Source organism: Schistocerca serialis, chromosome 1, assembly GCF_023864345.2.
Source record: "Schistocerca serialis cubense isolate TAMUIC-IGC-003099 chromosome 1, iqSchSeri2.2, whole genome shotgun sequence".
NCBI lineage: Eukaryota > Metazoa > Arthropoda > Insecta > Orthoptera > Acrididae > Schistocerca > Schistocerca serialis.
Window position 1 is genome coordinate 609107236 of NC_064638.1, and position 17593 is coordinate 609124828.

A 17593-nucleotide genomic window follows, 5' to 3' on the forward strand; every position below is an offset into this window, starting at 1 on the left:
CTGTATGCAAAATTTTAGCTGTCACATGACCTGGAAGTTACTCAAAAAATTAGAAATATGACATTTTTTTGCATGGTTTCTGCAGCTGAAACTGTCTGGCACACAGGCCTGAAATCTCACATTGCACTACACGATACTCTCTTATCACTGCTTCCAATGGCTTATGAGGTGAGTGTTGAATCACTGACTAATAGCTATTGAAATTAACTATGTATTCATAAAGAGAAAAACTTATATTTTATTCATAGTGTTCCTTCTCAATTTGTAAGGGAGAAATATAAATAAATACAAGCTTTCCGACATGTCAAAATTAATTGTATTCCATGTAACTATTGTAAAAATGTGTAATATTTCAAACACAATTATTTGTACATCACGAACACATACTAGTGTTTGCAAATTGAGAATATGGTCACAGTAGAAGACAGGAAACTGCAGTGAGTTGTCGATGAAAATTTTCTTTGGGATTGATAATGATATAGAATCTTTTTGTTCTAATGAAGAGTCTGCATGGAGAAGGAATTTGTTTCCACAAAGTGAAAGAAAAGTCTGATACACGAAAAATGTAATGTTTCCATTTCCCAGACTCCGATGAGTTTACCACAAGGTCATCTGTTCAGAACATTGCTCTTTCCGTACATGCCTGAAACTTCCAATCACTTCTTGAAGATAAACATATAACACAGGTAACAACTAACCATACAGACAGATTATGGGCATTATCAGAAACTGCAGACGTGATGGACTGCTGAATGTGTCCTTTTATTACCACTTCTTTTTCAAAATCAGACTGATCTAAAACTATATACAAAAGATTCACTACAACTAGTGATCTCATGCTTTGCATTTCCAACAAAATCTTCGAAGTTCAGCCACTCTGTTAGTTCCCCTTCTTTGTAAGGAGCAGAATATGAAAATCAGGTGGATGTCGAAACAACTCCCTTACACTCAGCATTTAGTCATCTGGAAGCCCGTAAAGAGCTGTACTCCACAGGAGCCATAACCCCAACCTCTACTGCATAGAGTTAACTAGCATTACAAGCCATAGCCCTAAGTCTACTACCTGTTTAAAAACTTCTTGTCTGAACTGGTCATCATCCATGTTTTGCTTCCATGCATGGCTACACTCCATACCAATACTTTCAGAAAAAATCTATATTTGATGTTAACACATTTTTCTTCTTCAGAAATACTTTTCTGGTCACTGCCAGTCTACATTTTATATGCTCTTTATTTCAGCCACAATCAGTTATTTTGCTGCCCAAATAGCAAAACTCTTCTACTACTTTAAGTGTTTTGCTTTCTAATCAAATTCTCTCAGCATCATATGATTTAATTCAACTAATTTCATTATCCTTGTTTTGCTTTTGTTGATGTTCATCTTATATCCTCCTTTCAAGACACTATCCATTCCGTTCAACTGTTCTCTTCCATGTCCTTTGCTGTCTCCAACGGAATAAAAACGTCATCAGCAAATCTGAAGTTTTTATTTCTTCTCCCTTTGCACTGCTAAGGCTGAGCGTCCAGCCTGCCCTCCCAGCTGAGGGAGGTGATGTACTGTGCACCTTGCCAGCGGACCATTGACTCAGCCTTACGACTGTTGCAGGTTTCAGCCACTGTCAGCTAATCACTCTTTCCAGTGCGCATAGAAACACTCTTCGATAATATTCTTTATAAAAATGGTATCACACTGTAGAGTCACAGTGATTGCTGTATTTTATAAGCACGAAAGAGAACTTCAAATCAAACTGATCTTTCTCTTAGAAGTTTATCCCAGTCTGAGAAATAGTTAGTTTGGAAAAACGATAAGAACTCTTTTTTTACTTGTGATTCAAAAATTCTGTACTGTGAGATTTGCACTTGAAATATAAGTGCTGGTAACCTATAAAAACTCATTAATATTGGACCAATAATTTTCTAGATATAAAGTTTTAAAATGAATAATTACAAGCAAAGATACCCAAAATTCAGATAGTTAGCTGTTCCACATGGCAGCGAGTTGCTGAGAAACTGCACGTATTTTTCTGCAATGCTTGCCTTCTGTGTCATTTGAGAGGTGATTCTGTAGGATAATTCATCCACTTTCACATTATATTTGTTTGTGTCAAATGTACTTTAGATTAGGAAGTCAAATTAGAGTTACTTAACAGGGTGTGCTGTTTTCTGTTCAGTGTAGTCATGAGAATTGCTGAGATACTGCAACTGTTTTGACATACTGTTCATCTTTTGAAAGCTCTGATACATCAGTTCTGTAGGATAATTCATGCCCTTTCACATTATAAATAATTATATCATGTGTATTTTGTACATCAGGAAATCAAATTACTGTTACTTGACTCTGTTCGGCTCAGTCATTTGCTGAGAAACTGCAAGTATTTTGCTACACTTTCACCTTTGAAACTTCTGATACTGTAGTTCTGTAGGGTTATTCAGACCCTTTCACATTATGTACTCATATGTTTGTATCATGTGTACTATGAGATTAAAAAGTCAATTTACATATACTTGGCTGTGCGAGAGTTACTGAGAAACTATAATTATTCTGCTACATTTTTCGCTTTTTGAAAGATCGATATGTAAGTTCTGTAGAATAATTCATGGCCTGCAGATTATACATGTTTCTATCATTTGTCTTGTGTACTTCAACAAATCAAATTGTATCTATTCAATTGACTCATAAGCAGAAAGGAACCAGGAGCAAATGAAAGCTGTAGCACTTTCCGGCATTACAAAGAAGAGCAGGTAACAATGGCATCGGCAGGAATGTTGAAATGTGGACGTCAGCAAGTCGTCGTTCTATTGTGCATGTTTACCTGCCTCCGTGCCAAACCATTAGGCCTTCCTGCATACCAAGTTTAAATGAGTGCCCTTGGCCACCTGGCCATTATACATGCTGGACATACATGTACACTGTAGCTGTCTAGCACTCAACCTACTGGGCATGTATGTATGGCTGCAGCTGGGAAATTTTAATTTTGTTTCCTTTACCGATTGCTCAGTGACAGATTGAATGACATTGGCAATAGGATTCAACCCTGTCTCACTCCCTTCTCAACCACTGCTTCCCTTTCATGCTCCTTAACTCGTACAACTGCTGTCTGGGTGTTGTAAATATCCTTTCATTTCCTGTATTTTACCCATTTCAAAATTTCAAAGAGAATATTCGAGCCAACATTGTCTAAAGCTATCTTTAAGTTTACAAAAGCTATAAACATACGTTTGCTTTTCCTTAACCTATATTCTAAGATAAGTCATAGGGTCAGCATTCTCTCTTGGGTTCCTACATTTCTGCAGAATCTACACTAATCTTCCCCAAGCTTGGCTTCTACCAGTTTCTCCATTCTTCTATAAAGTATCTGTGTTTGTATTTGCAGACCATGACTTATTCTTTTGGACAGCTCCATACTCATAGCCTATATCTACAAACCGTGCTCAGAGTATACTAACTTTCAAGTAATTTTACTTCTGTTAATGTGAAGGACTTTTCTTCAAAGGACATTTTTTCTCACGGTGTACAATAGTGTGTAATATAGAATACAAATTTGATTTTTTTCATAATAGAGTTTCAAAATTTAAATGGAACATCTCACCTCGATACCTGTTGCCACTTTCAGTTCATCAAATGAAAGCTCATCTGATTCATTGAAGAGAAGTAAGACTAAGGCTTGGAAAAGTGATACCATCAGTTCTTTCTTGCCCTGGAAAAAAAGTATTTATAAGAGAACGAGCTCACAAATTGTTCTGATACAGTTAAAATGCTGAAGATAAATATACAAACCTGTGTGAATGAAGCTTTCAGAACACAGTGTCCTAAAGTAGGCTGCCACTGTAGCTTGCGCCCACTGTGCTTACCGAGATAAAATTTGTTAAAAATATTCTGATATTGTATCATCTCTACTGGCAAGTTCACATCCAACACGGGGTATGTTGGCCAATAACCCATAGTCAGAATATTCACAGTCAAATCAATATTGGCTAGTTGAGGATAACGTAAATTCCCCATATGCTGAAAATGATATGCACATCATTACAGATCTATTTTTTAAACACTACAAGATCTGTTAGAAAAGTAGCTGACCTTATTTTTTTGCGATACACTTGAATATGGTGTGCTTGCATGTGCTGTCTTGAACCTTCATGCACATAAGTGAATTTTTTTCCCACCTGTCAGTACCATCAGTTGCTAGCAAGCAGAGATTGAGTGAGGTGGTATGTTGTGCTTGCGTCGGTGTTTTTCACTGCAAGGGAAACGACAGAACGACCAGAGCAGCGCTACTGCATAAAATTTTTCTAGAAACTGGGCAACAGCCGGGTGGAAACCATTCCGAAGATTGAGATGGCTTTCGGCGACAGTGCTTTGAGCATTACACGGATTACAGAGTGGTACAACTGGTTTAAAGACGACTGCACATTGGTGGAGAGCGAGCCACGCTCCAGTCAGCCACAAATGTGCCAAAATGACCGGATCACTGCCAAAATGAACATTGTGGTGGTGTGGGACTTTCATGTGACTATAAGAGAAGTTGAGGAAGAGATGGGTATTGGCACATTCCATTGCTGCCGAATATTTGGCTATGAAGAGATTGTCAGTGAAATTCTTACCAAAGCTGCTGATGATGGAGCAAAAGCAACTCCGTGTTAAAGTCTCACAGGACATGCTGGTCTCCACAAACAGCGACCCTGACTTTGTTAACACCATGACCACTGGCGACTAGTCCTGGAGTACAGGTATAACCCGGAAACCAAATCCCAGTCATCACAGTGGAAGCATGACTCGTCACCAAGACCAAAGAGATCCTGCCAAGCACGCAATGATGTCAGAGTGATGCTGACTGCTTTCTCTGACTCCTGTGGTGTGGTATACAATGAGTATGCACCACAGGATCACACAATCACCATAGAGTACTACAAAACCAGACTCACGTGCTTCAACAGGCATCTTACTCTCCTGATTTGGCTGCCTTGACTTCTGGCTGTTCACAAAACACAAGATGCCATTGAAAGGAACATGATTTCAGACAAGAGAGGACATCATGGCAGCAACGACAGCTGAGCTAAACTCCATTCCAATAGAGGCTTTTTTGGCATGCTTCCAACAATGGCAGCACCGCTGGGAAAAGTGTATGGAGTCCCAAGGGAACTTCTATGAGGATGATTAGGTGTCCAACACTCCAGGTAAGCCAGCCCCCTCCCCCCCTCTGCCAAAGGTGGGATACTTTTCTAACAGACCTTGTATATTTGTATCTAGACTGTATCCATAATACATGTACATAATGATCCATATTTATTTACAATACACAATATACTAAAACTCTCTGATGAATGGTGGTTGATTAACCAATCCCTAATTTTCAGATTAGCTACAGCCACCAAGAATATGTTTTGATGTTTTGAACGGCCTCAAAGTGAGCCTGCTCCCTCTCCTCAGAGAACAAACTGCAACACCCCACCCTTGAAAATCATATTTTGGGCTTCTGCTGTTGAACTGATGCCTGTGCAGGAGTATATCTTCCCATATCCTCGGTACAGCCTGAGTAGTTAATTTGTTATTAATTTAGTATTAATACCTATTAAAGGTTCTCTATACAGGACGCTGGCATTCTAAATATTTGCTCAATAGTACTGTCTTAGTATAGTATTTAGTAAACAATGTAAATGAAATTCTTGCAATTCTAATAAATAAAATCCCATATATTACAGAACATAATTTGTAAAGTGTTGGTTTTTGAATGCCGAACAGTCATCACTCACCATATATTCACAATACGCTATACAATAAACTGATGTATTTAATAATTATACGTAACAACAAAATTTATCTCCTTTTCTTCTCACTGAGATGAAACTTACAAGTTTAATGATGCCAATATAAATTGAGCTGTCATGCACTGGTGTGCAGAAAATTTTTGATTGCTTTATATCAAGCAAATAAGAGCACATTTAGGCACATCATTAATGAGAGAGTAATTCAAAAAGACAAACCTTCCAAAGAAGCATACCTGCTTGAAAGCAACATTGATATCCTTACTGAGCTCCATGTCTTTGAACATGCCTTCCAGTTTAGAAGTAAAACCACCACCGCATTCCTGTTTCAGTTTAGAAAGCATGCTCTTCTCCGCATCCACACTAGCTGACTTCCCAACTAGTAATCGTTTAGCTAAATCCTGCAGAGCAAAACATTTTTATTTATACCATATATCATAACTGTAATATAAAGCTATTTGTCATATTATGTAACTAAAGTAAAAAATATGTATTGTTTCACCATGAAGGTAACTAGACACATTCTATAAGATATTTTAACATTCTTCTACCATGCCTATTGAACCAATTATTCCATATTTCCTCAAGGGGGTCTCTGAATTCATAATCAAACACATTTATCTAACCTGTTTTAGAAAACCAGACCTCATGTATGCCAACAGCATATAATCATATGGTGTGCAGTCTGTAGAAAGGGGTACTTGGTACATAATTCAAGCTGGATTACTCGAGAACCGTGGGTCATGGGAGACTTACAGTACAGAATGAGAAGGAAAGAGTCTTTCCTTCTCATCCTGTAAGGTAAGTCTCCACTGACCCGCAATTCTGAACGATTTTCCCAAAATCTACCCCTTTTCCTAGATCTCTCCAGTCCTTTTCCTCCACCCTTCTTCCCTCCCCTTCAACCCTTCTGCCTGAAGAAAAAGCTTGCTTATCAGAACAGTCTTATGTGCGTGTTCTGCCACCGTTTGGTGAGTAGATTTTTTATCGATTCAATTAAATAATTTGAATATCATAGGGAATCATTCCACGTGGGAAAAATATATTTAAAAACAAAGATGATGTGACTTACCATACGAAAGCGCTGGCAGGTCGATAGAAACACAAACAGACACATACATACACACAAAATTCTAGCTTTCACAACCAATGGTTGCTTCGTCAGGAAAGAGGGAAGGAGAGGGAAAGACGAAAGGACGTGGGTTTTAAGAGAGAGGGTAAGGAGTCATTCCAATCCCGGGAGCGGAAAGACTTACCTTAGGGGGAAAAAAGGACAGGTATACACTCACGCGCGCGCGAGTGTATACCTGTCCTTTTTCGTAATGAATAAGGACGCGCGCACGTGCACGCGCACGCGCACACGCACACACACACACACACACGCATCCACATCCATCCGCACAACACACACACACACACACACACACACACACACACACACACACACACACACACACACCCATCCGCACATACACAGACACAAGCAGACATTTGTAAAGGCAAAGAGTTTGGGCAAAGATGTCAGTCGAGGCGGAAGTAAAGAGGCAAAGATGTTGTTGAAAGACAGGTGAGGTATGAGCGGTGGCAACTTGAAATTAGCGGAGGTTGAGGCCTGGCGGATAACGAGAAGAGAGGATATACTGAAGGGCAAGTTCCCATCTCCGGAGTTCTGACAGGTTGGTGTTAGTGGGAAGTATCCAGATAACCCGGACAGTGTAACACTGTGCCAAGATGTGCTGGCCGTGCACCAAGGCATGTTTAGCCACAGGGTGATCCTCATTACCAACAAACACTGTCTGCCTGTGTCCATTCATGCGAATGGACAGTTTGTTGCTGGTCATTCCCACATAGAATGTGTCACAGTGTAGGCAGGTCAGTTGGTAAATCACGTGGGTGCTTTCACACGTGGCTCTGCCTTTGATCGTGTACACCCTCCGGGTTACAGGACTGGAGTAGGTGGTGGTGGGAGGGTGCATTGGACAGGTTTTACACTGGGGGCGGTTACAAGGGTAGGAGCCAGAGGGTAAGGAAGGTGGTTTGGGGATTTCATAGGGATGAACTAACAGGTTACGAAGGTTAGGTGGACGGCGGAAAGACACTCTTGGTGGAGTGGGGAGGATTTCATGAAGGATGGATCTCACTTCAGGGCAGGATTTGAGGAAGTCGTATCCCTGCTGGAGAGACACATTCAGAGTCTGATCCAGTCCCGGAAAGTATCCTGTCACAAGTGGGGCACTTTTGGGGTTCTTCTGTGGGAGGTTCTGGGTTTGAGGGGATGAGGAAGTGGCTCTGGTTATTTGCTTCTGTACCAGGTCGGGAGGGTAGTTGCGGGATGTGAAAGCTGTTTTCAGGTTGTTGGTGTAATGGTTCAGGGATTCTGGACTGGAGCAGATTCGTTTGCCACGAAGACCTAGGCTGTAGGGAAGGGACCGTTTGATGTGGAATGGGTGCCAGCTGTCATAATGGAGGTACTGTTGCTTGTTGGTGGGTTTGATGTGGACGGACGTGTGAAGCTGGCCATTGGACAGGTGGAGGTCAACGTCAAGGAAAGTGGCATGGGATTTGGAGTAGGACCAGGTGAATCTGATGGAACCAAAGGAGTTGAGGTTGGAGAGGAAATTCTGGAGTTCTTCTTCACTGTGAGTCCAGATCATGAAGATGTCATCAATAAATCTGTACCAAACTTTGGGTTGGCAGGCCTGGGTAACCAAGAAGGCTTCCTCTAAGCGGCCCATGAATAGGTTGGCGTACGAGGGGGCCATCCTGGTACCCATGGCTGTTCCCTTTAATTGTTGGTATGTCTGGCCTTCAAAAGTAAAGAGGTTGTGGGTCAGGATGAAACTGGCTAAGGTGATGAGGAAAGAGATTTTAGGTAGGGTGGCAGGTGATCGGCGTGAAAGGAAGTGCTCCATCGCAGCGAGGCCCTGGACGTGTGGAATATTTGTGTATAAGGAAGTGGCATCAATGGTTACAAGGATGGTTTCCGTGGGTAATAGATTGGGTAAGGATTCCAGGCATTCGAGAAAGTGGCTGGTGTCTTTGATGAAGGATGGGAGACTGCATGTAATGGGTTGGAGGTGTTGATCTACGTAGGCAGAGATACGGTCTGTGGGGGCTTGGTAACCAGCTACAATGGGGCGGCCGGGATGATTGGGTTTGTGAATTTTAGGAGGAAGGTAGAAGGTAGGGGTGCGGGGTGTCGGTGGGGTCAGGAGGTTGATGGAGTCAGGGGAAAGGTTTTGTAGGGGGCCTAAGGTTCTGAGGATTCCTTGAAGCTCCGCCTGGACATCAGGAATGGGATTACCTTGGCAAACTTTGTATGTGGTGTTGTCTGAAAGCTGAAGCAGTCCCTCAGCCACATACTCCCGACGATCAAGTACCACGGTCGTGGAACCCTTGTCCGCCGGAAGAATGATGATGGATCGGTCAGCCTTCAGATCACGGATAGCTTGGGCTTCAGCAGTGGTGATGTTGGGAGTAGGATTAAGGTTTTTTTTAAAGAAGGATTGAGAAGCAAGGCTGGAAGTCAGAAATTCCTGGAAGGCTTGGAGAGGGTGATTTTGAGGAAGAGGAGGTGGGTCCCACTGTGACGGAGGACGGAACTGTTCCAGGCAGGGTTCAATTTGGGTAGTGTCTTGGGGAGTTGGATCATTAGGAGTAGGATTAGGATCATTTTTCTTCGTGGCAAAGTGATATTTCCAGCAGAGAGTACGAGTGTAGGACAGTAAATCTTTGACGAGGGCTGTTTGATTGAATCTGGGAGTGGAGCTGAAGGTGAGGCCTTTGGATAGGACAGAGGTTTCGGATTGGGAGAGAGGTTTGGAGGAAAGGTTAACTACTGAATTGGGGTGTTGTGGTTCCAGATTGCATTGATTGGCATTTTGAGGTTTTGGAGGGAGTGGAGTTGGAAGTGGGAGATTGAGTAGATGGGAGAGACTGGGTTTGTGTGCAATGAGAGGAGGTTGAGGTTTGCTGGAAAGCTTGTGAAGGGTGAGTGAGTTGCCTTTCCGGAGGTGGGAAACCAGGAGATTGGATAATTTTTTGAGGTGGAGGGTGGCATGCTGTTCTAATTTGCGGTTGGCCTGTAGGAGGATGCTTTGATTTTAACAGGGAAAAAAATTATATAAAGCTGGATTATCTTGCTAAATCCGGGAATCACACAAATACACTCACCTTTTTATAAAAGGCTTCAAACACATCTTTTCCATGAATGAAACGAAACAACACCATGATTTTATCCAACAGTCTTTCCAGCTCTTCTTCAGTTGATTCTTTGTTGCCAGCACGAAGCTTTGAATCCACAAATTTGGCTGAAACATGTAAGATGGAACTGTAGCAATAATTTTTTTGAGACATATATGTAATTAGCACAAAAGTAACTTTTTATTATCTGAGTTAACCTAATACTAGGAGCTTCAAATGCCACAGTTTGGCCAGTTAAAACAATGTGACTGACTTTAAGAGTTTCCAATGGACAAAGAACATATTCAGTGTAAGGTATGAGATTTGGAGTACTGTTGTGATAAGGATTGAAATCCTTGCATGTTTATCAGTGCATTGAGGATGCAACGTTCATGGACCTATGGCAATACCAGCTGAATCTGCAGCAACAGCAGCACAATCAGGAGAAACACTAGTTTTCTGACCTGCAGAAAAAGCCAATGAAGTACACAGGTAAATGGGACAATGTACGGGCTGTAACAGTGACATCACCAGTTGCTACACTTGTATTGACATCATCAATGTTTCTAGCTTTCCATGAGAGGAAGCCTGGGATACCTATCTGGAACAGTTTTTGCTGTTTACCCATGCCAGTAGGTGTTCCAATGCTAGTAATCAACAAGCATTGCAGTTTTCTTCTGATAAACATATTTATAAAATATAAATTATGGCCACTCTTTGTTCAGCAGCTTGTTACTTGATGACTTGTGCAGTTTGTTGTCCTCAAATTTTAAGATGCAACCACATGTACTGGCTGCTAGTGAGAGTGTAATGGACATATTGGAGATGGGTGTGCTGTGATGTGGGGTGGGGTGGGGGAGGGGAGGGTGGAAAAGGAGAAGGGGGTAGGAGGTGGGGGAAAAAGGGAAGGAGAGACATGAATAATTAGTTTGGGTAAGATGTGCATGTGAACTGGTAAAATTTTGGGTCACACTCAATATTTTGAGGAACAGAAAGACAGAGCAAGTGAGAAAGTCTTTACTTGACAAGAATACGCAGAAATTATCAGTCAACTGAACAAGGCGATCTATACAACCAGAATGTCACGGTAAGTGATGATTTCAGTATAGAGGTATGTACTTTATCTTGATCATTATATGAAGTTAAAAAAGGTGGAAGAAGACGAAGATCAAAAGCTTCTGAAGTTGCCAGTGCATAAAATGAATGAGTCCAATTTGAGAAGCAGATATTTGATATGTTAGTATAAGGACTACAGTTTCATGTAGTAGCAGTTGTCCCATGTTTATATAAAGTGTGACACTAACGAAGTAAGGATTGATTGATAATCAATGTAGCAACATTATCTCTCAGGTTTTCTCAGCATTGATCTCACTAACACACATTTGGATGTGGGGATGTGGATACAGGGACGATCCTTGATGAAGAGCTAAACTTCATGCCAACTCCAAAAATGTTGCAAATAGTAGATTACATCAGCTGAGTATGTCACATCTTCTTTCCTGCCAGAAGCAGCAGATGAGGTTTGTCATGAAAACAGTAGAGCACTTACCTAGGTGCTAATACTGACATCCAACCTCTCCAAGCAAGAACAAGTAACACTGAGAACTCTGTGGGAGGACAAGGAACCCAATTCTGCCAGCCTACAAGACTATGGTTCTAATGTCGTTTGTGGACTGCAATAAGATTTTCAATATTTTGAATGACACTGCGCACAGATAGGTAGATGTTGATACTACGAGTCTTAGAATAGCGATGTCACCACAACTGTATGGTCTTACTAAGGTACATTACGGTTTCCTCTTATCACGAGAATTTCACTTTCTGATTTCTTGGAACTATTTGGAGAAAAGTTTAATGATTATTTCACAGAATTTTTGAGACCTGTTCTGATGTCAACCCATTTCCTGTTCAACATAAAATATTATGAATAAACCGATGGCATGACAATAGTCTGTTTTCGGCTGTTGTGGAGAATCTGTATTTGAATAACTTTGCTTCAAAGGCACTAGAATCAGTCAAATTGAAACCAACAAATTTCTATTGGCACATGGCCATTTGTTTGCCATATGGCCACGTGGATCAGAAAAACTTGAATGCAAATGTAGCATGTATTACTTGGGTCAGACTATCACAACAGTCGAAGAAAGGGGCAAGCAACATACTGTCTGAAATAACCAAGCAACCTGGTTGCCACAGAGCGCTGCATTGAATATCATCATGAAATGAAATACGACAAGACCAGTATCATGTTCCACACGGCAAATTTCTGGGACAGTGTAATTAATGATTCCAATGAAATAAAGACGTCAGAAAGTCTAATGAAGAGGGACAGAGGTTTCATTTTAAGCAAAGCTTCAGACTAGGTGCTCCATTTATTAAGATCACACCAGCCGTTACCATGTAAGAGAATATGCAGTTAACGGAATGCCAATGTAGGCTCTGAAAAACAAGAGTACCAAATGGCATAGTGGTCGCCGAGACTCAAACTCGGCTATAAATAGTGGTCCAAGACCAACAATAGCCCACAGTCTGATTGGAGTTCGGGCAGTGACTACAAATAACAGCAAAACATGCTGCACAGCTGGGTTGATCACTGAAATACTGTGCATAAAAGTGAAAACTCGGCAGAACACCTGGAAGCACACAATTAATTCAGCAATAACTGGTTTTGAAGGTGCCCTGCAAGAGCAAAGGGAGGATGGAATGAGAATATGAAGAGGGGGAGGAGGATGTGCACAGAATGCAGAAGCAAAAACGATTCGACAAGATACAAAGTTGACACACTCAGGGACATTAATGCTACAGAAAAATGAGACTAAAGGAAATATTTAGCTTGAGAGCAGCGAGTTAAGTACCATTAAACAAAAAATGTCAATAACACACTGCCATCATGTTGTTGTTGTTGTGGTCTTCAGTCCCGAGACTGGTTTGATGCAGCTCTCCATGCTACTCTATCCTGTGCAAGCTTTTTCATCTCCCAGTACCTACTGCAACCTACATCCTTCTGAATCTGCTTAGTGTATTCATCTCTTGGTCTCCCTCTACGATTTTTACCCTCCACGCTGCCCTCCAATACTAAATTGGTGATCCCTTGATGCCTCAGAACATGTCCTACCAACCGATCCCTTCTTCTGGTCAAGTTGTGCCACAAACTTCTCTTCTCCCCAATCCTATTCAATACTTCCTCATTAGTTATGTGATCTACCCATCTAATCTTTAGCATTCTTCTGTAGCACCACATTTCGAAAGCTTCTATTCTCTTCTTGTCCAAACTATTTATCGTCCATGTTTCACTTCCATACATGGCTACACTCCATACGAATACTTTCAGAAATGACTTCCTGACACTTAAATCAATACTGGATGTTAACAAATTTCTCTTCTTCAGAAACGATTTCCTTGCCATTGCCAGCCTACATTTTATATCCTCTCTACTTCGACCATCATCAGTTATTTTGCTCCCCAAATAGCAAAACTCCTTTACTACTTTCAGTGCCTCATTTCCTAATCTAATTCCCTCAGCATCACCCGACTTAATTAGACTACATTCCATTATCCTTGTTTTGCTTTTGTTGATGTTCATCTTATATCCTCCTTTCAAGACACTGTCCATTCCATTCAACTGCTCTTCCAAGTCCTTTGCTGTCTCTGACAGAATTACAATGTCATCAGCGAACCTCAAAGTTTTTATTTCTTCTCCATGAATTTTAATACCTACTCCGAATTTTTCTTTTGTTTCCTTTACTGCTTGCTCAATATACAGATTGAACAACATCGGGGAGAGGCTACAACCCTGTCTTACTCCCTTCCCAACCACTGCTTCCCTTTCATGCCCCTCGACTCTTATAACTGCCATCTGGTTTCTGTACAAATTGTAAATAGCCTTTCGCTCCCTGTATTTTACCCCTGCCACCTTTAGAATATAGAATATAGAATCATATATGGGGGTAAAGTTATAAATTCAAAGTGTTCCATTTTCCTTCAAAACACATGTGACAATTTTAGGTAAATGCTGACATATTATTGAGAGAAAGTACAGAAGAATATTATCTTCTATGTCGTTGATATTTTGATGGCTGCTAAGAGATTGAAAGAGAACAGCAGTATTTTGACCAAAGCTTTAGAAACATGAACTACCACTAACAGTTAGAAAAGTCTGAAATGTGATACAAGGAGAGGTAATTTTGGATTCATAATAACAGTGGATGGGATTGTACACAGAAAATGAAATGCTATAAAGATATTTCCGAAGCCAGCATACAAAAAGTCAGGTAAATACTTCCTTTCTCTGGCTTGTGTAGTTTTTATTGCAAAATTGTGAAAACTCAGGTAATTGATGGACCAGCCATGAATAACAGAACAAAGAAATATACTGCATGGTTATGGAGTGCAAACTTTCAGAACTTTCTGAAGTAATATATCCAGATTGGAAAAGGGAGATGCACATCAACAGTTTTGCAAGCAGTTTATTGTCAAAGATTGGGGAGGGCATGGGGGCACATTCAATAGCTCAGAAAGCAGCATTGTCAATGTACGTGCCCTTCCGTGTTTGCAGTGCTATGCTTGCCAGGAAAGAAAGTGAATGTGTATGTACCAATGGCTACATAATGTATTACCAGTTATTTGCTGACACTAGTCTTACAGAAATTTAATCTTAAAGTACGTTATTGATGAGCAGATAAGTATTGAAGACATTATCGTGACTACTTGTAGGACTGGATAAGATGGTACCCACTGAAATACACACACAAGAAATGAAAGGTGTAAGAAAGTGTGTGCAAAAAGTGAAAGACAATACTTCTACATGTGTGCTGTAAGCAAGGACTACGATTTATTTCATGTAATGTCTGTGTGTTACTTACATTTACAGACATACTCTGAAAACCACTGGGAAGTGTATAACAGAGGGTGCTTAGCATGGTAGCACATAGTAGGGTTACTACTGATTCCAATCGCATATGGATTGATGGACAAAAAGCTGCTTAAATGCCTCTGTGAGTGCTGAAATTAGTCTAGTTTTTCTCTTCACGGTCCATACAAGAGTGGAAGTAGTGGGCCGAATACTACCCCTAGATTCTCCCTTAATAGTGGCTCTTGAAATTTGGTACACAGGCTTCAGAGAACAATTTGTCTCTCTCTTCAACAATCTGCCAATTTATGTAAAATAAGGGAAAGGCAATTACTCACCTATAGTGGACCAAATGCTTGGTGCACAGAAACATGTAACAGGAAACAATACTCAAACTAGCTTTCAAGCTCTTGCTCTTTCCACTGTAAAGTACACACACTCATACATACGGCCACACAGACGTCCTAAATGTAGTTCCACAAAATTTCGGGAGAACTTGCCACAATATTTTGGTGCAGTCTTCTGGCCATCTTCAAGTGATACTGGCGAAAACTCATGGAGCTCTGGTATTCTAGGCCCTGCTGGCACATGTGTGGTGGATTCACTTGGTGTTGCATGTGCATTTCTTGAGCGCGTTCGATTCTGCTGTGTCGCACACCCTCCGTGGTGAAAACTCACCGGATCAATGTCAATTCGATTGTCTTTCCACGGTTCCATCACAGAACTACACTGGCAAGAGAGGACGAAGTTTTTCAATGACTGGATTCCATGTCGAATTCAACTGAAAACTGCCATCAGAGTTAATAAGAGACTCACTGTCAGACAGTGGTATTTCGACGGATTCATTAATAACAGAGCTCCAAAAGCTAGACGTGTGGGGCACAATTTGTCTCACTGTAATTCATTACATGACCTGTGGAAATACAATGGTCGCCGATGGCAGACTTACAAGGCTAAAGGAGGCTAGTATAACGCTGATGTTCTACAATGCGATCCTGCACAGTACGCGTCGTTTCCCCTATATAATATTTGCCGCATTTGCACGGAATCCAGTAAACACCTGCCTTGTGCAGCTCTAGATCAACTTGGACAGATCTCAACAGCAACAAAATTTTTGCAGGAGGGTGAAAGATTGCTTCTAATTTATATATATATTTTTTTAATTCTGCCTATTTGCGCTGAAATACTACCAATATATGGTAAATAGGCAGTTGTTTTAAAGGCCTCTTCCTCTTATTTGCTCTGTCGCTTATAGGTCTGAAGCACTCTCCCCACTTGCTGGGACGAATACCTATTCTACAGAAATACAGTTAGCAGGCACTGCAGTTCCGTTTGCAAACTATCGGCATCAGAGATAATGTGAGCTCAGTGAATCAAGATCTTCAGAACACCCATTGTTTGAGCTGGATGGCAACAACTAGCAGCTTGCAAGTAAAGGTCTATATGAGTGGGCTTTCTATATACTGAATGACCAAGTGTGACATTGCTCTTACATTGCACTAAGATGTCTAAAAACAACAAGCAACCCTCCTTCTCCAACTCCATAGTAAATTTCATGTTTTCATGTATGGAGTTCAGATGTTGTAGGAACTCTTGGAGACAATCCAAACCATGAGGCCAAACTATACAAGTATTGTCAACATATTGCCAAAATACAGTTGGTTTAAGGGGACCACACCGTGGGTCAGGTCCTAAAAATTCATCAGTTTTCATCATATTTCAATAGATTAAGGATTTATTTAAGTACTCTGAAAAGGATTTTGCTGAAAAAAATTTTGTCACGCATTTAAAGAGCATTTTCCTGCCATGTGTGTTTATGTGCCACACCCACTTTTCTGCATATATTTTAGATCTTTATATCCCCTACATTGCATGTTAGGGATTTTTTTTTTTTTACTCTCGAGTGTGTTGGGTATCCTTGGAATGCAATGGTTGGTATTCTTTTGTTTCTGCTGTTTAAAAACAACACGCTTTAAAACACACGGTTAGTTTTGTTCAAGTGTGATTGCAAGTAGTTTTTGTACTTACGTTTGCAGTGTTCGTTTATGTGTGTTTTATTGTGTTTATTGAAGATGATGAAACGTAAAGGCATTTTGAAGAAAATTTAGAGGAAACAAGTTTAGAAAGCTTTCTGTACAAGAGGTTATGTCATCTGGCAACGATGTTTCTAATTGTAATTCTTCAACAAGTGCATCATCAAATAAGCTCTCACCATTTCAAGAGAGTTACAAAGAATATACTGTAGGTGACAAGGGGTGCAGTAACTGTGGTGTCACCGCCAGACACCACACTTGCTAGGTGGTAGCTTTAAATCGGCCGCGGTCCATTAGTACATGTCGGACCCGCGTGTCGCCACTGTCAGGGATCGCAGACCGAGCGCCACCACAAGGCAGGCCTCGAGAGACTGACGAGCACTCGCCCCAGTTGTACGGACTACACCCCAGTTGTACGGACTACACTGACGAAGCCTCGCTCATTTGCCGAGCAGATAGTTAGAATAGCCTTCAGCTAAGTCCATGGCTACGACCTAGCAAGGCGCCATTAGCCTTACATAGCTTGTATCTAAAGAGTCTCACTTATATCGTCAATAGCGATGTACCAAGGATGGATTAAAGTTAAGTATTCCAGAAGCTACGTACTTTTCTTTATAGCATTCATTACGTATCCTGTTACAGACCTATCTCTTGCCTGCGTGAACTAAACGCATGCCTTTCGGCTACTTCCGTGGCTTGGCTGCCTTGCTACGCCACAACAGTAACATTATTATAAATTTGAGAATATTATCAGATGTAATTTCTA

The 17593-nt window shown here is 40.9% G+C and overlaps 1 protein-coding gene across 1 annotated transcript in view; it reads right to left on the reverse strand.

The window, feature by feature from the left end:
• The window catches only part of LOC126477717 (cullin-4A), a 109947-nt gene that overhangs the window by 26729 nt on the left and 65625 nt on the right, over window positions 1-17593 (reverse strand). The window contains exons 8-11 of the mRNA XM_050103640.1: window positions 9937-10073; window positions 6000-6164; window positions 3779-4006; window positions 3591-3698 (exon numbers count right to left, since the gene is read on the reverse strand). Coding sequence (XP_049959597.1) covers window positions 3591-3698; window positions 3779-4006; window positions 6000-6164; window positions 9937-10073 — 638 coding nt within the window. The remainder of the gene's footprint in view (window positions 1-3590; window positions 3699-3778; window positions 4007-5999; window positions 6165-9936; window positions 10074-17593) is intronic.